Source organism: Silene latifolia, chromosome 10 (genome assembly GCF_048544455.1).
Source record: "Silene latifolia isolate original U9 population chromosome 10, ASM4854445v1, whole genome shotgun sequence".
Taxonomy (NCBI): domain Eukaryota; kingdom Viridiplantae; phylum Streptophyta; class Magnoliopsida; order Caryophyllales; family Caryophyllaceae; genus Silene; species Silene latifolia.
The window spans coordinates 46,686,154-46,712,026 of record NC_133535.1 but is presented as its reverse complement, the minus strand read 5'-3'; the positions used below and the strand labels follow the sequence as shown (position 1 = coordinate 46,712,026).

Genomic DNA, 25,873 nt, shown 5'->3' with positions numbered 1-25,873 from the left:
AGGAGGTTGGTCAAGGAGCGCAAGAATATTTTTAGGACGGGGTGCTCAATGTCACTCGTCTTCATATTACTTACACTAACATTATCCTTGATTATGTAAAAGTGATAGTACTTGGAAGCCTTCATGTCCTTCTCAATCTTATCATGGTGACCCACCACTCGTTTACCCACCCCTAGGTGGTCGGCAAAAGTATCGCTACTTAGGTCAAAAGGGGTATTTTTGAGCCTAATGCTCACCTTGTGGGTCTCCTTATCATAAGTGAAGGAGCTCAAGAATTCAAGAGTGATGTTGTGGTAGCTTATTTCCTCTAAGTTGTATAAACCCTCCAATCCAAGGACCGTGAAAATATTGTGTACCTCCTTCTCAATCCCTAGAGCCTCCAAGGTGCTTACCGACATACACTTGGTTGGAGCCATCCTCCTAGAAGCTAGGACCTCAAATTTATCTCGGCGCTCTTCACTCTCAAAAGTTATGGATGGTAGCCGAGAAGGGTGATAGCGGGTGGAGCTTCTTGTTCGGGTTGGCGAACATTCCTTCCACGAGCGGTTCTCGCGTTCCTTGCCATGCTACAAGAGAGGATCACACAAGATATGGAATGGGAAAGGTAAGAATTTGAAGCAAATATTGAAAATGGATAGAATTTTCCCAACTTCTCAATTTTATGGGCACCAAATACAAGGGACTTACTTCTATTATAGTTTTCTTGCAATTTAGTTGAACTCTCCAAAAGTTTTCTTAGAGCATCCACAATGGTAAGCTAATTGCTATTAGCTTACCTTTGCCACATAAGATTTTCAAGCTAGAATATTTGTAAGCTACAAACTACTACAATGGTAAGCTACTAGCTTAGTGTTGTGGCTTAAATACACCATATGTCAACTACCTTCCACAACACTCTTTTAATTAATACATTTACTTATTTTACCTATAAAATAAAAATTAAAAATATTTACTGTTGTTTTAATTGGTAGATTTTTTCTTGTAGGCCCATTTGAGCTACTAGCTCCATGGAGCTACTAGCTCAATTTAAGCTAGTACATGTAAAGTGCTCCAATGGTTAAGCAAGTAGCTTGAAAACTTTTTTATTTGCAAGCAAGTCCTTTTGCTTAACCATTGGAGATGCTCTTATGTTACCAAAATTATTTTCCGGAATTTAAATATTTTGTGACATAACACGAATTTAAGTATGATTTTAAATTACATGTATTATTCCAATTCATCACCCGACTCGTCAAATTTCGACTCATCCATGATACACTACACTTCAAAGCTTTACTTAAGTGATTATATGACATTACCATTAACAACAATCTCGTCAAAGTTGGTGGAAAAAAAATGTTGCTTGTCAAAAATAAAAAGGAGTTTTGGGTGAGTGAAGTGCTTTTCTTTCACAAGAAAATCCTTAAGTTGAACAAGTGAGTAGTAATACAATTAGTGAGTATAAATTAAAATTTTGCTATGGCTAGTGTCGAATTTTCAAGACTTTGAGACAAACTTTCTTTTAATCCATCTTATAAGGTGGTAGTAACCACAAAATCCTCAATACTACAACATAGAAAAATCATTATTAAAGCATAAAAATGCATTATTTATGGGAATTTTAGAAGAACTTACAAAAGTTTTCACCCAAGTTTTAAGACAAAGTTTTTCATAATGCATTATCAACCAAGGTAGTAGTCGTACAAGGAATTCAAACTAAGTTTTGCTCATGAAAAATCAAGATTTGGGCATGCCTTGTCTATAATTCGAAAATTTAAGACGGAGTTTTAAGACGAAATTTACACATATTATGCTAGATCCATCCATGACAACAAAAGTTAAGCCTTTGTTGTCCAACTATACACAACAACAATCACCAAAATCCAATCATTGACCCAAGAACACCAAAATTTCGAGTCCTACAATGGTGACCAAAATTTTTTCTACAAAAAATTGATTTTTATCAACAACAATGGTATTAAAATCTTACTAGTATCATGAATTAAGCAAAACAAACAACCAACTAATGAGATTTGGGAGAAGAATAATCTTACCTTGATCAAATTAATGAGATTAGAAGAGAAAGGTGAAGAAATAGGATGAATTCCAAGCAAATTAGAGCAACAATGGAGGTTTTTGGGAGAATTTTGGTGATGAAAGAGATGAAGGTATGAAAATAAGAATGAAGAATTGGGGGAAATAAGGGCCTTAAGCCAAGTAAACCAACCCGTGTGAACCCACTCGGTCGAGTGCCGAGTGCACTCGGTCGAGTATGAGTCTACTTGGTCGAGTGGATGACCCACTCGGTCGACTGATGGGTTTTCCAGAATGTATAACCCGCTAGAACCAGGTCCACTCGGTCGAGTCGAGGGTCCACTCGGTCGAGTGCTCACTTCCTCGGCCGAGTTGGTGCCCGCACTCGGTCAAGTGACCCCGTTGAGTTTCAAATTCTCACTAAGGACTTATCGACGGATTTCATGCAAGACAATACAAAATTCGGGAGTTCGCCACTTATCGGTGACTCGTTGTAACAACCCGGATTTTCAGGACTTTATTAAATATAAGTCCAAAATAGGAAACAGCGGAAGATAAATACATATCCGAGTCACTACTATTTTCAACTAATTCCAAAACAAAGATAAAGCTAAAAATTACAATTTTTTCTAACAAATTACTTAACATGTTCTAATAAAATACATCTAAATCCCATCTTCAGCTTCGCCTGTCTCGGGAATGGTCGGTCTTCACAAATCTGACGTTTTAAAAATTTGTAAAAGTTTTATAAGAAAACAACAAACGTCAGGTGGGTAGATTAACTTCTTTAAACAATTAAAACGAAACAATCATCATCAGCATGTATAACATAACCATATATCCATACCTTTAACACATAAATGTTTCGAGAAACAAAATCAGTTTTTCATTGTCGTATTATATATTTTAATAACATTTTATCACGATATACCGACCAATTACCGTACGCTTTCCGATTATATGACTAATAACCGAAACTTGTACGATAATCATATACCGCCAATCACACCGATACCAGGGGGCTTACATTATTACCCCTGTTTACCGTGGTGACATAAGCACGTTTAAAATAAAATTCGTCCACTCATCTCCAGGGTCGAATGCCGGTACGTGGGGTTATTACCCGTACCACGGATTAAACACCACCCGGCTATTATCCCCTAAGCCTAACCAAATATAGACCTTAGGGAACCCGGATGCGATCCACCTAACACGTACGAGACTGATCAGGTCCCCACCTAAAGCATGGCCACACTCCCGCCTACTCTCGAGTCTAAGGATAGGTTCACCAAAGACCCTTTGTACGCACGGACGGTTTTATACGATTAAGCTAATTGCTATTCTTCCATGTCATTACGTACACAATAGTAACAACATGCTTTCCCGCTCAATGAGCTTTCGAATTCAATCCTAAAAATGCCCAAGAAAATATGAAATATTTCGAAATTCATTCTTAAAACGTTATGTTAACTCCAAATTTCCTAAATTTCTTTCCTGGATAAAGTCTTGTTGAAACCACATAACACGTGTTCAAACAATAACAATAGTTTCCTTATTGGGTATGTCCCTATTTATAAGCCGGGATTCAGCTGTCGAACCTGGTTAATAATGCAAGCGAATAACTATATCATTAGACCAAGTTTAATCAATTCAACTAAGGGACAGTCTTAGACCCTTGGTAGTTAAATTATTGTAAGAATCGTTTTCTAATTCAATTTTTATTAGGCTTGTTTTATACCATTGACTTTATTAACAAAATAATCCAAGTTGAGAAAATTCGATCAAAAAGTGGCAAGTGACTTGTTTTATAAGTCCGTTTTGGTACTACTTTTATATTAGACTGGAATGAGATAACAAGATTAAAGATTACAGTTTTTAATTAAGAAATTAATTGAGAAAATATGATAAACCTTTGAAAATTTGACTCTAAAATCTCATTTGAATGAAATGCTAGGCTACGAATTAATTAAATTTGAAATGACAGTACTCTTTTACACAATTTGTTCAAAGTGACAACAAAAGACTCATACAATAAATCCATTCTGAATTTAACACTCATCACATTTGTCAACTTAACTCGGACTAGCGATATCGTGAGTCGGCCTAAACGATTGCCAAGGTTCTAAAATTCTAATTCAATCATAGAAATAAATTAGGTCCTTAAATTATTACATTTTGGGGGGTATCTAAGGTTAAGTCTCGCAAATAATAAATAAATTACATTTCTGCTTGAACAAATAAATAATGAATTGAAAATTTAAATTATAATACCACGAAATGAACATACAATAGCAATGTCAAAGGAAAAAAATATACCACTACATTATCAATTAAATTGAGTCAAACTTTGTAACAATCAAACCCACTTTTTCCAAAACTACTCGGCCAACTTCATTCATAGCCAAAACATAACTTTTGAAATTCTTAATTCATGAATAAACTTAGATGATAAATTTTCTATAACATAAAACTAAATACATGCAATCAACAAAATAAATATCATGAACAATCAATTAAGAAAATCGGCATGCAATTTCATATAATAAAAGACTCATTTATAAAAATGAATTTGTCAAATTTACCCACATGCAACAATAGAGAATGGAAGAAAAATAATTAAATTAAATGTTAATTTACCCACCCTTAGAAAGGGATTTCGATATTCTTGATCAACTCCGGTCTCGAGTCGGTTCCGTCGAATCAAAATCCGAACCGCTCTTCATTCTCCGGGTCTCCTCCTTCTCGGCAGATGACAACACAACTACCCTAAAAATTTCCAATTACACCACCATTATAATACCTTGAATAATCTTGTTTTATACAAGTATAATTTGAATTTCAAATTGATTTTAATACAAGATTTAATCAAACTTTTGACATGCATGTGAGTTGAAAATTTTTTAATAAATTGATTGATAATATGCATGAAGGTTTAGTACTATAATCATATACTAAATTTAAAAATCTGAATTTTGAATCAAAGAATAGTAATAATACCTTTAATCAATTGAGAATGATGAAAATTAAAATTTGGATGGAGAAAGGAGATCAATAAGACTTGAAATTTGAAGCTTACAAATCTCGTTTTAACGAGATTACTTCTTTGTTAGGAGCTTGTTTTCTTTTTGCTTTGAAATAAAAGATGAAAGGCTTAATTTTCTCCCGACAATAAATAAGAGAGTGGGTGAGAGTTGTTTTAATTAGAGTAGGGTGAATTATGGGCAAGTAATAAAACATATTAGCATTAGTAGTAAATAAATGAGGATTATATCATGGGTTATAAAGAGATATAAAATATAAAAGATAGGTGGGAAGTAGGACGTGGAAGTTGGTTAAAAAAAGAAAATAAAGTGGATATGTTGAGTCTCATAAGGAATGGACACGCAAGACGGCCCAATTTGGGTCAAATACAGAATTTATAGATCGTCTTATAACTGACTCGTTTTTTTGTAAATTTTGAAACCGAAAATAATTAAATAGAAATTTTAAACCATAACAATTTTCATAATACAAATGGTGTAACTGAACAGACGAGACTCAACCAATATAACAAGCTAGGTTCAGTCAGATGTCGGTAATAACCATAATCTCTACATAATAAAATATAACGATGATAACATATTAGTAATGTGAAATATATATCTTTAATATTCGAAAACGACGGAGAGTCACAATGTTAAACGAGTTTTAAGCCATAGAAAATTTAAATAGTTGATTAAGATAAATCAGGAGATAATAATAATATGAATGGGTTAGTAAAAGACGTATTTAGGAAGTTACATATTATCTATTTTATTAAAAAGAAAAGAAAATTATTATCGAGAATGCGAAAAAAATAGAAAATTAAAAATGTGAAATTTTGTCATCTTGCGAAAGAGGGTCTAGTAGTTTTAAAATCGCGACGAAATATAACGTAAAATAAGAATAATTTTGAAAAGATTGGTAAAAATACGGGGTGTTACACTCGTCCCGGGTTAGCTCACGCGACACCAAGGTCGTCGATCCCTATTTCATACATCCACACTCGCACTTACTTTGTGAAACGGCCGCAACATGTTTACTAACAATAACACTATCAAGCACAAGATAGTCACATAACATGAATCAAGGGGATATGATTATCATTTTCCAAGAGATGTCAAGACATGCAAATCCATTCATATACATATAAAATTCATAGCATATGAGAGTTTATCACGAACCATATCATTCATGCAATCACATCACATTGTCAATATCGTTCACTCTTACTTGTAACCACCCACGTAGTGACCAACCGAGGCAATATGCACTAGTTTTGATATGAGGGCGCTCACTCATCCAAAACCGATCTCCTATGGTACTCAAGTCGTGTTCATTTTATTATACACACCTAGGTTCATTTTGGTTAATTGGTTTAGGTTCCAAAATCGAGGCTCTGATACCACTTTGTAACACCCCCTTCTTACCCGGCCAAGGTAATTGGGAGATGTTACCTTATCGGTTTCACGAGGTAGTGAAATCGGAGTCGCAATAAAGAAACAATTAACATAAATAAGAGTTTAGTCGATTACATAGACGTAAATGAAATACATGAAATGAATAATACAACTCATGACTGCCAAACTACTGTAATCAAGTATGCTAGACTCGAATGTCATCACAGATCGTCCCGTCTCCCGCATGCTACCAAAGCCAACCTGTAAACAACTGCTCCCATATGATCGGAAATATCTTATGGATCGACACAGGCCACCCCGGAAATAGGTGACAATTAAACGGACACAACAAACGTCAGTTTCAATGATAAATGCAAGACATGACATAATAATAAATATGCAACATGTTGATTATATGAATGAGACACAGACAAGTCAATAACACTCCGGTACCTGGACACGCCTAGACATACCTCAACTTCCACTCCGGTACCGGGACACGTCCAGGCATACCAATCATCACACTAGGTACCGGGACACGCCCAGACGTACCGGGTCCGGAAGCCAACCGGATCCTCTGCCAGACGTCGTGTCTCAACCACACGCGTCCCTCCGTACTCAAACCATTATGTGCACATTCCTCTTGGAGTGGGAAGCTCCAAGAGGCGACTTAAGCGTAAGACGATCTCCCAACCGTCTTACTTCTCCAAATGATAACAAACAACACCCACAAATCTACCAACACAATTCATTCACAACTACACATAGACTTTGGAAGAACCACATTAAGCATATGACCAATTCATGAATTTTATCCCTCATGTTATGAGCAACAACCCTTCCAATACCCACATGACATGCTAACCAATTCTTGAATGCATATGACAAGGAAAGACATACAAACATGCTTATACAACATTGAAACCGAGTAGTATAACCTACCTTTAAGCATAATCCTCAAGCTAATCGAAATCACCAAGTATCCATCTCATAAAACCGTCTCATCCTACATAAATCATGTAATAACTATCACAATCCACTCTACACTAGATTATAACATAAAATCCCTCATTATAAGTCACTAATTACTCACTTTACCTAACTAAATACTAATTAACCTTTCTTAGTAACCCTAACTCGAATTTATTCATAAGACAAAGAGAAAAGGGTGAGATTTCTACTTACAAAGGTAGATCGGGGCATATGAGGCATGTTCCACCATTAATACAAGCTTTAAGGTTGAGGGAAAAGCATTGGAAGTATTTTAGAGAGAGGGGAGGGATTTAGGAGAGATAAGGAGGAAGGTGGGGAAGTGATTTTAGGGTTAGGGATGAAAGGGATTAAATCCCGCATTCTGAAAACAGCGGCACTCGACCGAGTGCCAAGTCCACTCGGTCGAGTGAACTCACTCGACCGAGTGGCACTCCACTCGATCGAGTGGACGCACTCGGTCGAGTGTACCTTTCACTCGACCGAGTAAACCCACTCGATCCGCTGCAATACTACACGGTCTAGGCTCAAGTCAAGTGTAAGGCCGTCTGTTCCTTATTCTCACGCTTTCTGAGGTCTAAGTACAGGTTCCACAAATGCCGGGTATTACACAGATGTATAGCCGAGACCTTCGCGTGAGGCTTGGTCTAGGTCTCTCTTAGATATTTAGGTAGTACTACTTCTAGAGAGAGAATGGAGTTGTTGTTGTTGTTGTTGTTGTTGTTGTTGTTGTTGTTGTTGTTGTTGTTGTTGTTGTTGTTGTTGTTGTTGTTGTTGTTGTTGTTGTTGTTGTTGTTGTTGTTGTTGTTGTTGTTGTTGTTGTTGTTGTTGTTGTTGTTGTTGTTGTTGTTGTTGTTGTTGTTGTTGTTGTTGTTGTTGTTGTTGTTGTTGTTGTTGTTGTTGTTGTTGTTGTTGTTGTTGTTGTTGTTGTTGTTGTTGTTGTTGTTGTTGTTGTTGTTGTTGTTGTTGTTGTTGTTGTTGTTGTTGTTGTTGTTGTTGTTGTTGTTGTTGTTGTTGTTGTTGTTGTTGTTGTTGTTGTTGTTGTTGTTGTTGTTGTTGTTGTTGTTGTTGTTGTGATTTACTGATTGATTGTCGTCAATTGTTTTCTCTTTCTTCCCTTATAAGGATCTTTTGTCTCTATGTAAGTTCCTTCCCCTGGAAGGTATCCAAGGGAAGATATTTATGTGGGGGTGGATGTGTACCTTACGTGTTACTTGGCTAGCATTTGGACCGGTGTGACCCATCGTCTGGCATGCGGGTAGGGTCGAGTTGGCATGCCTTATGAACTACATTTCAGTTTACCTAATTATTCCTAAGTACTAACTTATCTTTAGTACCCTTGTTTTAGTGAGGAGTACATAAGTTTAATTATTAGTGTATGGTTATTGTAATTGGATACTTAAGTACTATTGTATTGTATGTATTTTAGGCCAAAGTCCATAGAAAATTTACTCTGTTTCATTTATAAGGCTTTACACCAGTGTTATTATAAACTTAAGTGTTGTTTTACATAAATAATCTAAATAAATATTACTTTCACCAACTACCGTGCTTTTGTGAAGAGGGCATCATTGTCTTTAATATAATATTTTACAGATAAAAAAGTGTTACAAGATATGTACTCCATTTATTATGTCATCCTTTAATTTTGAAAATCAAATTAATACAATGGTAATTTTCTATCCATGCATATACAAATTATAGAAATATTTGTTTACATAGACGAAATATGATAAATTTGAAATTTTAATTATAGATTCAAACTTATCTATTAAAAAAGAGAATATAAATTAAATATAAAGAGGAGTATAATTGAAGATATCATTAGTTTCATAACAAGAATAACGAAATGCTTAAAATTTCTTCTCTCGTTTTAATACTACCACGCCATTAGTTTTAAATGTTTTTATTTGCTTTTTCAAGTATATTGCATATTGAACTTTTATTTGTTCTTATATTTTGAAAATTGAACATTAAGATATATAGTCTAAGAGTTACGTGGGTAACGTGTGCCCATTATTAGTTGATGAAAAATATGATGAAATAAGAGTTAGGGTTTTGAGTAAGGGGATTATTATTTTTTTGATTTTATTAATAGGGGAAAAAGAGGAGTGTTGTTTGGAAAATACACCGCTATATAAGAGCCTCCCTCGCGGAGCGACAAATGCCAATTGCTTAATTACTGGGGTCTTTTATTAAAATGACTATTTTTAATAAACTATCACTACGCCAAATAAGACATCCAATAACGGTCAAATAATGCAAATTACCGTTTTTAAATAGAAACACGGGACCGTTATTGTAACGACGGTTGTTAAATATATACAACGGTTGTACAAATAACAAGCGACCGTTATATAACATCAAGAACCGTTGTTAAATCTTATGAACAGTATCAAATCCGTTGTCGTAGTTAACTATTGACAACGACTTATCGTTCTAAAACCGTTGTTAAATATTATATATAATAACGGTTCATTTTGTTATCTTATTTAATTGAATGTCAAAATTTAACAACGGCTTTATTGCGTGCAAAACCATTGTTATATTCATATGTTGACAACGGTATGTAACCGTTATCTATTTATATTGATGAAATTTTGTCAACGTTCTGCTTAAATAAACCGTTGTAAACGTTTTGAACTCGATAACGGTTATCATTCGTTATCTTATATTTTTGGCGGTTTGAATGAGAGGGAAAATATGTCAACGGTTATTTATCTAAATAAAATCGTTGTCAAATAATTGTTTGCAACGGGTTGTTTTTAACCGTTATCGTTTTTATTTTTTAAATTTTTTTTTTAAAATGATTTTAGCTTTGTTCTAGCAAATTTCTTTGAAATGCTATTTTTCAAAGCGTTTGTAGAGATCTTTGAAATGCTATTTTTCGATTCTTCTTTGAAAAATAGCATTCCAACAGCTGTGCAGTGCAAAATTTAAATCCTGTTTCAAAATATTACACCCCGCAATCAATTAAACACATTTTAAAAACAGTACAAACAGAAAGATCAACAGCCAAAACACAACTGCTATTGAGAAAACAAAAGAAACCAATACACAATGGATCTGTATATACACACTCGTACATAAAGCATGAGAAAACTATTGAGACCTCACTAATGAAACAACATAACTGGCCCACATATTTTTCATCTCGGTTGATGTCCTCGGCGAATATTAGGGGCTTTGTTGAGTATTTGTGGAAACTACAATTCAAAATATACATAATCAAAATAGATGTAATACATGGAAGTATACAGAATTGAACTCAATTTACGTCTGAAATAGTTTTTAAATCACACTAACCTGTATCGGAATGGTAGATAGTTTTTTGTGGATAACCTCCCACATGGACTGGCAAACGTAAAAACCGCATTGTTTGTCGTCTGGTCCTTTAGGAGACTATTATATAAATCACACACAAATCAGCTGATGAATTAGATAATCAACCTCTCGCATAAACATTAATTAAATGATACGAGTAATTATTAAGAATACACTTACTAATGACGTGATAAAATTGGGAACAACGTCGCTTTCATATTTCCCAAGTGGACATAATCTTTTTTTTGCTTCAAAAACACTAAATCATAAATATACACACATGCCATTATCATTTGCATATATATGTCTCAAGTCATACAATAACAAATGACATTATTGAAGGTTGTAAACTTACTCAGTTATCATCTTTACACAACTGTCAGAGGGTTTGCCTTCGCGAGAGTCAATCCTGTACACTGTTTTTGTTTCCACTTGGACTGCCAGTAGCACCCAATGCTTCCTATTCATTTTGAGACATTGAACTGTTAGTTCATTTACACGCATTTAAGCATGTTAATTTCATTACAATAATCACGTACTATACATACATATTCTCATTGTAGGGGGCAAGCCATAGTTTTTTGGACGACATCAACCGACGAGCGATACTATTGATTTGTTCTTCGTATGAAATTCTATTAACAGAGAACGCCTTAGGACTCAAGAATCCGTAGGCGTGAAATGGGACCTTCCACTCAGCGATCTGAATATTCAGGTACCTATTACGCCACATGGAACAAAGAATGTTATTGTAATTGATAATTTAAACAAACATCATTATTCGTAAATGACTTACTTCATCCAAATCAAAATGTGAACAACATCTAAATTGTCAAGGTCGACGAATTCTATCAGTTGCTTCGGGTCCAGTACGGCTACATCATCTACGCCCATAATTTCCTTTTCAATGTTAATCATGACTACATCCCCTCTAGGTGACTTCTTTACAGTCAGGTTGTGCAAAACCATCAGCGAAGCAATTTTCATTTTTTCTTATAATCACACGATTCATAATAAGAATCATAAGCAGGCTTGACTGCAACAACTTCTGTTAACGTAGTAGTAATTGCTTTAGCTGCTGCCATGGCTTTGCTTAACTTATGCAAATGTAAAGATTAAAGTACTTGTGTTAATATTCGTACCCTAATATATTTAAAGAACAAGTAACAATTAACATCTGCGTATAGCTACCTCGGGGATGACAACATTGATGAGGTTGTTAGGCCATTGCACATAAGAGCTCGTGGCTTCTTTCAAATACGTGACCTCCTCAGTAGGAAATGGTACTTGTACTTCCCCATAATCGTCTTTATATAATTGGGACACTTCCACTTTACAGCAATTGTGACGAAGGGCTATACCATGAACCTTAACTTGTTGAAACCGGTCGTAAGCGAACACGTATCCCCTAGCAACAACAACTTTCTGTTTCCCCTGTAAATAGAACAGACGACAAGGCAGCTTGCAATCGCCCTTCACGACAGCTTTAATCAATTTGTACACATACATTCACTACCTTTAATAAATTTCATAAGTAAAAAATGTGTACTGAGATGAATAATTATAAACTAGCAGCTATTACCTTTTTCGGTGTAGAGAATAACGTCTGATCATCAACTACCTCAATCTCTTCCTGTGTCACGGCCTTACTGGCTTCCTTTTCCTCTTCAACTGCCTGATATCGATCATCGGCTCCCACCTGAGTCTCCTGAGCCATTTCCTTCTCCCTTGCCATGTCCTCCTCGGCTTCCTTCTGTACATTAACACTTGTTCATATAACACGTACTGATTTTCCAAATCATATAACACATTGTATATATATAAGACATAAATATTATTACCTCTTTTTCCTCCTCCTCATCCTCCTCCTTCTACTCCTCCTCCTCCTCCTCCTGCTCCTCCTTCTCTTCCTCATCTGCTTCCTTTATGACTTCTTGAACCATATACAACTCTTTTTCTGATGGCTTTTCCCCAGTTTCCAACATTCTCATCATCAACCTGGCTATTTTATGTAGTTGTGTAGTAGGATTAATGTCAGCATATATAGTTATAAATTACGTTGGTTCAAATACAGTATTTATAGATTACCTTCTTAGAATCATCACCACTTCGAGTAGTTTTTCCAAAATACTTAGTGATACCAACATGCGTCGATACCCCTCTCACACGACCTGGATGCTCTGCTTTGCCGATTGCCGTAGAAAGAATGTCATCACGTCCTTCAGGCTTCCATTTTCCTTCTTGTACCTCCTTCTCACAAATCCTCTACATACACATAAAACCATTAAGCAACACATAATTATATAACTCCGACTACCAGTGGTAGGAGTGACATATTTATTTAAACTTACAATTTTCTCTTTGATGTCCTTGTCATATTCAGTTTACGTCTTTCCATTCTTAGGAGTGTGACCTTCCACTAAAGCGTCGTGACGACTGAATTTTCCAAGCTTTGCCTATAATTCATTCATCACATTGATATCCTCTCAAAATATGTATGATTACGATGAACATATATAACATCCGACTAAAACACCTAATAGTCTAATACTATAAGAATTATGTACTTACAAGTTTCTTCTTAATCAATCTATAACCACCTCGGGAGCCGTAAAAGACGGTCTTTTTCTTTGAAATGTTCGCCTTGTTCCTCTCACTCATAGCCTTCATCAAATAAATTGTATCAAGAAACGTAAGCATGACCAAACACTAAACTAAGTAGACTTCTTTACTTATTATTATTAAGTTACCTTAAACTTGTCAGACTGTCTATAAGCGATATAGCTATCCCAACTTGACTGACATACGGATACTTCTTTGTTGGTGAGTTCTTGTTCATCTCCCTGGTTTCCTTGTTGAACAAGTGGTTCTAAGCCATCTTTAACTTCCAAGAACTGAGGGCTTCCCCTGCCTTTGTTTTTAGGTACTTATCATACTTTTCGGGGACAACGTAAGCTAACTGCATATATGATGAGCATAGTTGGTACAAGTGTTTCGGCTAATACACATATCAAGTAGTAAGTTAATTTCAACAAAAACATTTATTATTGTATATACATACCTTTATTCTGCTTATTAGCATGGTGTTCCGTATTTTACTCAGTTCACTGATACACGGCGTACCGAGAGACACATACTGTCTTACACAACAACCAATCTAACTCGCAAAATACCCGGCATACTCACCATATGGCAGCCCCGTATCTTTATCCCATTGTAAAGGATTATGTATCTTTGAATTTATTGCTTCTAGGGAAACCCTGTGGCGCATTCGACCCGAAGTCTGTTGCAAATTATTCTCATCACCTGAGTCGTCGCCTGACGCATTTCCATCGTTTCTGTTGCGCTTTTGGACCATATCTAAAGCAGAAATTAATAAACAAATAATAACAATGCATACTTATAAAAACAAACAAATCTACCAAGAGGAACGTTTATTACTTCTTTAAAGAGGAGAATCCGGATTGATCTGGCGCCGGCAATGGCGACGATGACGATGACTGCGACGACGATGGGTAGGCTGATGGTAGAGGGGAATCTCAATGTTTGAGAATATTATATGGGGGAGGGGAAGCTCAGAGTATATTATGTGTGAATAATACAACACTTGCAAGACCTTGTTTATTGGAAAGTAATAAGCACGGTATAAGAAAAACCGTTACATTTTGTTTCCAAATAGACTACGGTTTTGTTTGAAACCGTAATTGATTCGTACTATCTACAACGGTTCAGAAATTACCGTTGTCTGTAATATTTTCACGTTGTTTGATTTTCCCGTCAAGAAATAAAGCATCATTTTTATATACATAACAACGGCCTGGACCGTTATAACTGTATACGTCCTTAACAACGGTTTGGGTATAACCGTTTTATTTTATATTTCATTGTGTTTGATTTTACCGCCAAGAAATAAAGCATCATTTGGTATATGCCAGCTAGTTACAATATGTTTCTTAGAAAGTCTTGCTTATATTTCCATTAATTTAAAGGATTACAAGTTTACACATAAAGAGTACAAACTACCACCATACATAATAAACTAGGTAAATAACAATTAGAAGAAGAAATTTGACAATTAACTTAAGCCATGCCTCATTATTTTTGAGTTCTACGATATCCATGGTTAACTTCTTGCATTCTTCTTTTGCTTTCAATATTTCACTGTCATTTCCCCGCTTCGATTCTTCAAATTGATATAGTATACTTCTCACTTGAGTAATCTCGATATCCATGCTCTTTTTCTCATTCACTAACCTGTTTATAACCTTCCTCTGCCACTCAGTCATTGGTTCATCAACCCACTTGAAGTAATTGCATCCACGCATTTTAGTCTCGGGATTATAGAATTTACAAGTAAGAAACTTTCTTCCCGGATTTTGCAAAGTCCAAGAAGTCCGCAATGCTGCTGGAACTGAGCAATTACATGTCCCTGTTGAAATAGAGGAAGAAGAAGAGCTACCACTTGACATAATTTGAGTAATAAGAGAGAGAGAGAGAGAGAGAGAGAGAGAGAGAGAGAGAGAGAGAGAGAGAGAGAGAAGAAAGAAAAAAAAAGAAAGAAATGAAGAAATAAAGAAAGAAAGAAAGAGGGTTATTTAAATAATGTTATTCAACAATTGCATAATTTAACACGGTTCTTATAAGAACCGTTGTAATTATCTTATTAATATCATCAAATTTCCATTTATTTTTAGAGGTGTTTATGATCTAACACGGTTTTTATGCACTACCGTTGTCATTTTTAGAGGTGTTTATATTCAAGATGAATGTAATTAATAAAGAGTAGAACTATATATTAAAACGAGCATATATTAAAACGAGCATATTATACAATGGCGAAATAAAAAAAACAGTACAACAAGGGAAAAAAAAGAAACACAATAAAAAAAACGACAAAAACAAATACCTAAATAATTAGTAAATTAATTAATCAAACACCCTAACAAGAGTTTGACGAGGAGATGGGTACTGAGGATAAACTTGATTATAAATCAAGCTTACTACATCGGCATCACGACGGTGATCAAAATGAGGCACTTCTTCGTCTTCCCATGATTTCGGTACATGAATAAAACTGTACGGTATGAACTTTCTCATCAGATGAGCGTCCTCATCGGTGGCAACCCATAAGTAACGCCCAACGTGTACATAACGATCCTTAGGGTCGCCATCATAATAGTCACTTTTGCCCCTTTGTTTGTCACGTGATGCATACCTTGCAACGAGTTGTTTTGCTTGGCAAAAATCGTCAAGACCATCCCCTCGAAACACGATTAGAGCATAAAGTGAATTGTTCCTGCAAATGTGATGCTATTTATAGTAGTATAATAAAGCTATAATTAATTAGATTAATTTCATCTATACGTTACATTCAAACTTATATTAATTGTGCATGCATGCATGAGGTGAATAATGGTCAAACAACCAATAATAATAGGGCATGCATTGGTAAAACCACAAACTTTTTAGTTTTGGATCTGTATTTAAAACGGTTATAAGAAAAACCGTTGTTTATTGGTGTAATATGACAACGGATTTACAAAAAACCATTGTTGATATATGAAATATGATAACGGCTTAACAAAGAACCGTTATCTTTTTGTGTTATACATACGGTCAAAGAATCAATACTGCAACTTTGAATCAGAAAAAGTAAAAATTACAGGGCATGCATTAGTTATATCACAAACACTAGAAAATCACAGATAATTAAACAATTTATTTTAAAACGGATACTGTCCAACCGTTGTTGATATGTGAAATATGATAACGGCTTAACAAAGAATCGTTATCTTTTTGTGTTATACATACGATCAAACACGCAATACTGCAACTTTGAATCAGAAAAAGTAAAAATTACAATGCATGCATTAGTCTTGTTAAGTAATTGGACCGTTGTGTTTTTACTAATTGGACAACGATTTTTTTATAACCGTTGTGTTTCTTGTTAAGTAATTGGACCGATTCTTATTTAGCTTTTACCGTTTCCACTTTTCAATTCTTGACTTGTTAAGTTTCCAATTCTTATCTTATTACTATACCGGTTCCAATTCTTAATATCTTATTATACCGTTTCCAATACAACCCAAACTCATTATATAAGTAGAATTATAATTTTCACAATCTTTACTTGTACCGTTTGCACTTTCCAATTCTTAACTTGTTAAGTCCTCCATTAATTTTCCACATCGATTATGTCGTCAAGTTCATCAACTTATAGTGGTTCATATTATTCATCCGCTGATGATGATGATGAAGCATCATATGAAACTCTTGTAGGACTCCAAGTAGATTTATGTACGCTAAACCCTTTACGTGCATCATTCACAATCTCCCGTATACAGAGGACGGGCATGGAAAGGCTATACTCTCGTATAGCCTTGACTGGTTAATAGGTTTGATTCGGTTAGCCAGATTGGATTTGGTTCAAACTATCTACCCGGACAATGATGCGCATCATGGCTTCGGGCGGTGTGCCCTCATCGAGTTTGGCGGGGGTGAGGAGCGGGAATGCTTTCGTCAGGCTCGCAAACTTGAGCGGGCATTCTATAACAATGACTCTTCGAGACTCTGGTTTGATCAGGATGAACAGAGGGTAGGCCCATATTTATGGGTTGCGAATGAATCTGACCGTCTCCTACTACTTCCAATTCTGCACCGCCAAGGTCGCATTGCCGAGCAAGGGACAGTGCCGTTGCAATGAGAAAACGACTGTGTGGATTGGGCTGAAGGTGAAAGAGACATATATGGTGATATTGTCTCTGAATTCCAGAGGATGGGATAACAAAAAACATACTCCTTCCATTCAACTCCACACTACTCATTTGCTTTTTCACGTTTGTCAACGCTTGTTTTACGCAATTTTTTTTCTTTAACTTGATATTTTAATGTACTCCTAAAACCTAAGTCATTATAATAAAAGTTTTATATTTTTGTGGTAATATTGTCTCTGAATTCCAGAGGATGGGGTAACAAAAAACGTAACAAAAAACATAAATAATTAAACTTTAATTCAAACCACCACCATAATCCAAATACAACTTATAATGCCTGTAACACCCCCATATACCAAGGAGCCTTAACAAGACCTTCCCTAGCATGTAAGGGCGTTACCATCTCGGTTGCCCGAGGATAGTAATCATCAAAAGTCGATAAAAGAACAATTATAGTTTATTACAAGATTAACCACAACTACTGATATAAAAGATACAACTCAACACCACTATGTGAACTACTCTTGTCGTGACTCGTGAATGACTCATCCCGCCAAGACTCCAGCTACCATCCAAGACATCACCTGCTAAGACTGACTGCTCACCATAAGGGATCACGGAAGACACAACAGAAACAACAAGAAGACAAACCACACAAGGTCAGTAACTGAGGAAAGACATAACATCAACATCCAACATATTACAGACACAACCAAGCACACACATAAGCCACAATTACTCCAACCAATCACCGTCACCGACTGTCCACTGGACCAGCCCTACCAGTGGGGGACCGAAGCCGTACTCACCAAATCCCCACTCAACATACAGAGCGATAAACCCAAGTTTCCTTAATGCGCACATCCTCTCCTGTGGCGGGTTCCACAGAGGGCGAACCAAGGGCGTGAAGCCACTCCCGCAAGTGACTCCACTCAGCCAGGGACGCGCCCCGAATATCAAAGACAACCAATCACAATCAACGTATTACGACAACGGTAGACACAAAAGCACAGCACCAACCGACTATCACAATCCGACAACCATACTGATGTAACAACAACCAAACCACATCACAAGACACTCTAGACAACCAACATTACTGAGTAGGCGAACCTACCTTTAGCCAACCGCAGCGATTCCACGTTCAATCACACGACATCAACCAAGCAAGCAATTCACCTATACCAACATTACAATAATCCATCACAACCACTACAACCCTAACTGAAAACGACAACGACAATGATGGTGACGATGACATACCTATGCATAGCATACCGGCGCCAAGACCGCTACCCGACTCAAGCAACCCATCCCTACGGCACAAGCATCCTCAAAGGCTTCCATGGAAGGAACTAGGGTGAAGGGAAGAAGGAGAGACGACTTTTAGGTTTTTAGGAAGAGGCGGAAATGATTTGCGATTATACCAAAACACGATTATAAATCCCCACTGTAAAGACTCCCCACTGTAAAGACGCTACTCGATCGAGTAACTAACTTACTCGATCGAGTGGCCTCTACTCGATCGAGCCTCCCCTTTACTCGATCGAGTGGCCTCGACTAGATCGAGTACCACACACCCAACGCTTACCATAACACAAGATATCTCTCGTAGGACTTCCCAAAGGCCAAAACATGTCGCTAAGGTCGGTCAACGTCAGTCAACGGGTCCCTAAAAGGACGGGTATTACAATGCCATCTAATAATTAAAGAGTTAATTATGAATTTCGGTATAGAGCAAGTCGTAGATCGGCCCTTCATTATCACCGGGAAGCGCAGGTGGAATGGCCTCTCTCTCCCATGACATAGGCACGGTGGCAAGAATGTGATGCTTCCTGCAATGTTTCAGCAGATGATGATCAAGATGGGTCGCAACCCATAGATAAGGGCCTTGTTGTTTATCATCCGAATAGAAGTCCTCTTTCCCCGCATCTTCCCCCGCAAATCTAGCCACTAATTTTCTTGCCTGACGAAAACTATCATGGCAGTTGGCTTCGTCAAACACGATAAAAGCGAAGCCTACAAAACCTTGCTTGTTTGTAGACACAGGATACACTTTTTTAACCGCGGTGAAATCGGAGTTATGAAGCATTTCCGTCAACCACCCTAAATTAGGGTTTAAACCCTTTCCATTCACACCATAATGAACCGGGAGATTATGGAGAATGCAAGTAAAAGACTGTGCGTAACGAGAACATGATTGTAGCTCACCAGCCATATTTTTTTTAGAGAGATATTTAGAAAGAAATTAGAGAGTAAATGTTTGATAATTTAGAATTTGACCCAAAATATTATGAAGACATATTTATAGAATTATTTTAGTCAAATTGAATATTTTTGGTCAAATTGAATATTTATTAAAGTTCAGTTTTGAATGCAGTAATCAAATTGAAAAATCTAATCAAATAATGACAACGGTTGAATTGAAACACCGTTATTTCATAATAGACAATAATAACGGTTACAAAGAATCCGTAGCAATAACATAACAACGGGTAACAAAAACCGTTGCTGGAGTTAATTTAATAACGGTTTTCGAAATGCCGATATCTTAAACTGGTAACGATTTTCTAACAATCGTTGATATGAGTGATTCTATAACGAGGTTTTGGAAACCATTAAAAGTTTTTGACAATGGTTTGTTAATCAGCCGTTGTCAAATTATAATAACAACGGTTTTCGAGGGAAACCGTAATTCCTATTAGCGCGATCTAGGTTTCCGTCAATATTTTGAAAACGGTTATCTAAGTTTCGTTAGTAAATGCATTAAACCGTTGTGATACGCTCCTTATTGATTGCCAGATTTGGCGTAGTGTACGTATTTCCCAAATAACCCTTTTCAAATATTAATTCCTATTTTAGCCATTCTTAGGGATTTTAAAATTTAATTAATTTTGACAATGGCTAGTTTGGGAAATAATTTCGATAAAATGGCTAATTCGATAAGAGATTTTTACAATTTCAAAAATTAATTTCTCATAGTGCAATGAGTATGTACTCCGTATATATTTTCCAACGTCACATGTATATTGACAGACTTTTACTTTTTCTTTCCAATCTTTGTTTCTATTTATCTTATTTTTATAAATGTCACACTTATGTTAAAGCACTTATATATATAAGTAATATATGACTACATATAAAAAATGTGACGTGAATCGACTTCTCCTTATATTTAATAAATCAGCCCTAGTCATTTTCAAATTCTCACGAAAAGGAAAATCAACATTTAAATTATGAGCAAAATAATAAAGTTAAAATTAAATATTAAAAATTTCAAATCAAATAAAATAATAATTGAAACAAAAAAAAATCGACTTTTTTATTTACTCCTAAAAGGACATATTTGTCATTTTTTTTACATTTACAAAGACAAATATGCTTAGAGAAAAACACATTTTTTAATATTCACGGGTTGATGAAAAATATATACATACTAATTATCATCATGGAAAATCAATTAAATTTAATATTATCTAAATGTTTTACCAAATTACCCATTTTGCCAAATTTATTTCCCGAACTAACCATTGTTAAGATTAATTATATTTCTAAAGTTTCAAAAATGGTTAAAATAGGAATTAAAATTTGAGAATGGTTAGTTTGGTAAATATTTTAAGAAAAATGGTCATTTTAGTAATAAGTTTTCTTGTTGGCACTTATCAATTCTATGTCGACCCATTTGGGCAATAAGTTTCACGTTAGCTTTATTTTGTTAATTTCCTTGATTTTAATCCGCATAAAAAATTGGATAACATTACAAAAAGATAGGAGCCGAAAATTATTTATAGTCTTCATACAATCATACTCTTAGCTTTTTTAATTGTCCAAATTCAAATCAATTAATTGATACCCTCCGTCACAAATAAGAATTTGTGAAATTGATATGCGTCCCGTATCACTACAATTGACTAGGGGTGAGCAAAACTGGATATCCGATACGGTTTTGGAAACCGTATCGTATATCCGGTTTTTTAAATCTCCTTTTTTAGTATACTTATCCGATACGGTTTTTTCCATATATATGGAAACCGTATATTTTCGGTTTTTCCGTATATCCGGTATCCGATTTTCAGTCTCACTTATATAATTTAATATTTTTTTTCTTTTCTATGTGTGATTGTTGGTTTTCTTAGTAACTTAAAAGTGTTTTAAAAAGTTATAAGAGTAAATAACTTATAAAGTTTAATACTATACTAATAAGGTTTAATCACCAACATATTGGATACTTTGTGATTTATGTATATATTTTAATATTTTATTCTAGAAAAAAGGCAACCGTATCGGATACCGTATATCCGGTTTCATGTTTTGCCGATCCTTATCCAATACGGTTTTTAAAGAACTGTATCAGATATCCGAAAAACCGTATAATTAAATTCGTATAGCGTATCAGATACGTATAATATAACCGTATCGTATAATTTTGCTCAGCCCTACAAGTGACCCTCTATCCATCTATCAAGTCTAATCAAACAACAATATTCAATTAAACATAGTTATTATCTAAAATGAAATTAAATTTCGTCAAAATAAGTTACACCCACCATACTATATAAAATTATTCAATGATATACATTGACAATCAAATTTAACCAATTATAATCTTACGTTGGCTAAAAAAATCAGTAAAGATACGATTGCCTAACCTAAACAAAAAAAAAAAAAAACATCTAAAATTAGTTAGTAACAAATCCACATTATCCATGATCCCTAATTTAAATATGCACCTCAAATTCCCTCCAAAATAATCTCTCATCCTCTCACCCAAACTTACAGTTACCCTCTTCCTTTCCATCTCCCTACCTTCCCTACTTCCCTCTCTCCTCTATCTCACGCCTCCAATTTTCGACGGGAGAATAATTTCCCGTCAATCTCAATTTTGCCAAACCCTTGGAGAGAGAAACCTTAAACGAGGGAGAGGAGTCTAATTATTTCGTTAATCAATCAATTAATGGAAACAATAATTTTAATGATGACATGGATTCTATGATTTCCAATTAAGCTTGGCGTCGTTGCCATGAGCATCGTTCCCAGGCGTGTTCAATCAGAGAACTCATTTTGCTTTCCTGACGAAATTAGCCTTTTTTTGGGCACCATGGAAGGGGAAGGTCACCATGATCTGTTAGCAACGTATATGGATATGGAAAATATTGTGTTTTGTGAGAATAACAAAGCGAGGGAAAGAAATGAAAGCGTAAATTACCTTAATTTTATGGAGGATAATAGTAATCGACAAAAGCTTAGACATAGTTTTTCAGTGCACGGATTTAGTGGGTTTTCGAGTTGTAATGAGAACAACAATAATAACAATAATGTTTATAATAAGAGTAGTCATGGTAGAAAAAACAAAGACGTAAATGGTGAAGCTAAGAAGGCAATGTCTCCTGATAAATTGGCTGAACTGTGGATTGCTGATCCTAAACGGGCTAAGAGGTCATCTATTTTTTTCCTAATTATTTTAATATAAGATGTCATTTATTTATTCTTGTGTTTTTCATTTAATACTTTAAAAATATCAGGGGGAAAGGTCTGTAGTTTGTTTCCATTAAATTATGCTAATTAATTTTAATTGTTGCATTGAAATTAATTGTCAATATGTTTTTGGGCATGATGGACATGTCGACTTTACCTGTTTAGCCGGTAAAATTGAAATATAAAGATTAGTTTGACATTGAAACATGGACTTGAATTGGAATATAATACTAAGTAAAAATTTGAAGCTGAAAAGACTTTAAATTTTTAATTAGAAAATCAATTATCTTATTATGAGGACGACATGCCATATCAGCCTCTTTCACTTCACCATTCATTTTTATTAATATAACAATAATATTACTAAGTATTTTTGAAGATTCATTTAAACATCTTGATTGTAAGTAGGGAGGATATATATCGCCTATCTGTCACGTGGTAAAGAGAAGCTAAAATAAAGACAAGCTTTTTGGCGTGTACATTATCGAGGAATTAAATTATTTGTTATGTGTGATGAAGTAATGTAAAATGGCTTGATGAAATGTTGTGGATGTAATTTTAATATGGAAAATGGGTCAGTCATAAACAACATTTCAGTACTCTTAATATAATTTTTGTGGTCCATTTTTGCGGACGAGCTTGATGCACTAAGGTGACATTATAATTACCTCAACCATTATCAGTTGGTGTGTTGAATGTAGGATATTAGCAAATAGGCAATCTGCTGCTCGTTCAAAAGAGAGAAAGGCTAGATATATGGTGGAACTCGAGAAGAAAGTTCAAGCTTTGCAAACAGAAGCCACTGCTCTCTCTGCACAACTCGCCCTTTATGAGGTTTCTTTAAACTCTCTTTTGAAACCTTTCCTTGAATCTCATCATGCATAAATGTTTATACAAGATGTCGAGTCAGTCAAAGATTTCCTATGATGACTCATAATAGTTCATTGTAAAACCATTTCCCTTGTGGCCTTTTGAGTGCCTTCTGTAACCCTTCTAGTTCTGATCATCACCCTTTTAGTAAATACTACATTAATAACCATAACCCATCTTGTCATTCATCCGTAACAATTTTATATCATTCCTCACCATTTTGTTAGTTTTTGTTTCTGTATTACTCTGAATTGTAGCGCTTGTCATCAAGTTTTACTTTAAAAAAAGGCAAGCTTTGTGAGAGAACTTTGCGATGGAATGCAAAATCCCGGCCAAATACCACAATTGCCACGAAATTTATTTTTGCGTGGGAAAATTTTAAAAAGAAAAATTCACATAAGATTCATGTTAGCCAAATAAACCTAAGTCGTTTTGGGATTACTGTTCTTTTACTAGCTTTGGTGTCACATTAATATTCTTTTATCTTCCTTGTCTACAGAGAGATACAAGTTGTTTGAGTAACGAAAACACGGAATTAAGACGACAATTAGAGTCCATGGAACAACAAGCTCAATTGCGTGAAGGTACTCTTCTCATACTTACTGTGACGGCTTAAAAATGCCCATATGAAACAGTATAATGTTTTCTGTTGTGGACATTTTCGTTGTAACCACGTATTATATGATTTGGGATCGATTTTCATAATTACGGTATTTACTTGGGCCTAGAGTCCGTTCGAGCTTGGTTAATCTTGCAGGTTTATTGCTTGTATAACATAACCAACTAAGCTGTGTACATTTTTTTTTTTTTTTCATACAGCTCTAAATGATGCACTACAACAGGAACTTGACAGACTCAAGGTTGCAACAGGAGAGACAACGACTAACCCAGATGCATTTATAATGCCTTCTCTTCAAACCATTCCTCATTCTAACTCACAACAAACTACACAACCCGGGACCACACTAGATGCGTCAAACTCAAAACTGCTACCACTTTATCCATTCGATTTCATTGACATATCTTGTGACCCTCCAACTCTCGACCGGTCCATGCCTAACTCACGTAGTTCGTATCACCAGGTTGAACCAAACCCTTTTTGCTTCTCACATCAAGCTGACACAAATCTCTATCTTCCGGTTGAAACATATAATAAGAAAACAGAATCCCAAACTTACCCAGCTTCACAAGAAAATGGGTCACCACTAGGACATCTACCACAATTTCCATTAGAATCAAATTCTGAGAATTCAATTCTGAGCATAACTAGCCAAGATCATCTTAGTAGATTACAAGGTCTCGATCTCAGTCGACAAGCTTCTCATCTTATAACAGGTGAAACCATGGGATTTTAGCTCCATTTTTTTGTTAGTTTTGTTCATATTGAGTTTATATGCGACCATTGTGTGTATATATAACCAAACTATATATAACTTATTATGAAATCAAGAATACAATGTAAAATGACCTAGTTTTATGCATACATCTGTCTTATATAAACTTTTGGCGTTCATATACAATAGCGATGACCATTGCCTGCACTTTTTTTTTTTTTTTTTTTTTTTTTTTTTTTTTTTTTTAATTAGGCTTTAGGTTCTTGTAATTTATTGTATTTCAAGCCACCGTCTTTAGCCCGGCTAACGATTAGAAATTTGTATTTAAGGATAGACTTATAGCATTTATCTTTGTCCTATCCACAACCACTATAACTGTAATTGCTTCCACAATAGTCGGATCGGACAAAGGAAAAACAGAACTTCTTGTAACCGTTTGAATTTTTGCAATAGTAGATCAGTTGATACACTGAATGTTCTATCTGTGCAGAGTTTTCTGGGTCATACCTCAAATTGTCACAATAATTTTATAGTGCAGATCATGATGTTGACATGATTCAAGCCACGTAACCAGGTTTTAATGTAATTATAACCCTGCCCTGGTCTGAAAGATTAAAGCGATCGAAAGAAGTATATTTTACATTGATAAACTATCCACAGTGCTATGCTCTTTAACCAGAAGCACTTATTCCGGCAACACATTCTTAAACATTGTATTGTGTAATAGGCTAAACAA

At 35.2% G+C, this 25,873-nt stretch overlaps 1 protein-coding gene across 1 annotated transcript; it reads left to right on the top strand.

Moving 5' to 3' along the window:
* The first annotated feature begins 22,221 nt into the window (after positions 1 to 22,221).
* LOC141605589 (transcription factor RF2b-like) lies at positions 22,222 to 25,323 on the top strand. The gene is made up of 4 exons (XM_074424426.1): positions 22,222 to 22,894; positions 23,635 to 23,767; positions 24,303 to 24,387; positions 24,623 to 25,323. The coding sequence occupies exons 1-4, from the start codon at positions 22,479 to 22,481 to the stop codon at positions 25,156 to 25,158; spliced, it is 1,170 nt and encodes a 389-aa protein (XP_074280527.1). The 5' UTR covers positions 22,222 to 22,478; the 3' UTR covers positions 25,159 to 25,323.
* Positions 25,324 to 25,873: the final 550 nt, after the last annotated feature.

What these genes read in the sequence shown, in the direction of transcription:
- LOC141605589 (XM_074424426.1), top strand. Translation starts at nt 22,479, where the DNA reads ATGAGCATCGTTCCCAGGCGTGTTCAATCAGAGAACTCATTTTGCTTT. An exon ending in GATCCTAAACGGGCTAAGAG is followed by an intron (nt 22,895 to 23,634) that starts GTCATCTATTTT and finishes TGTTGAATGTAG; the next exon opens with GATATTAGCAAATAGGCAAT. An exon ending in CACAACTCGCCCTTTATGAG is followed by an intron (nt 23,768 to 24,302) that starts GTTTCTTTAAAC and finishes CCTTGTCTACAG; the next exon opens with AGAGATACAAGTTGTTTGAG.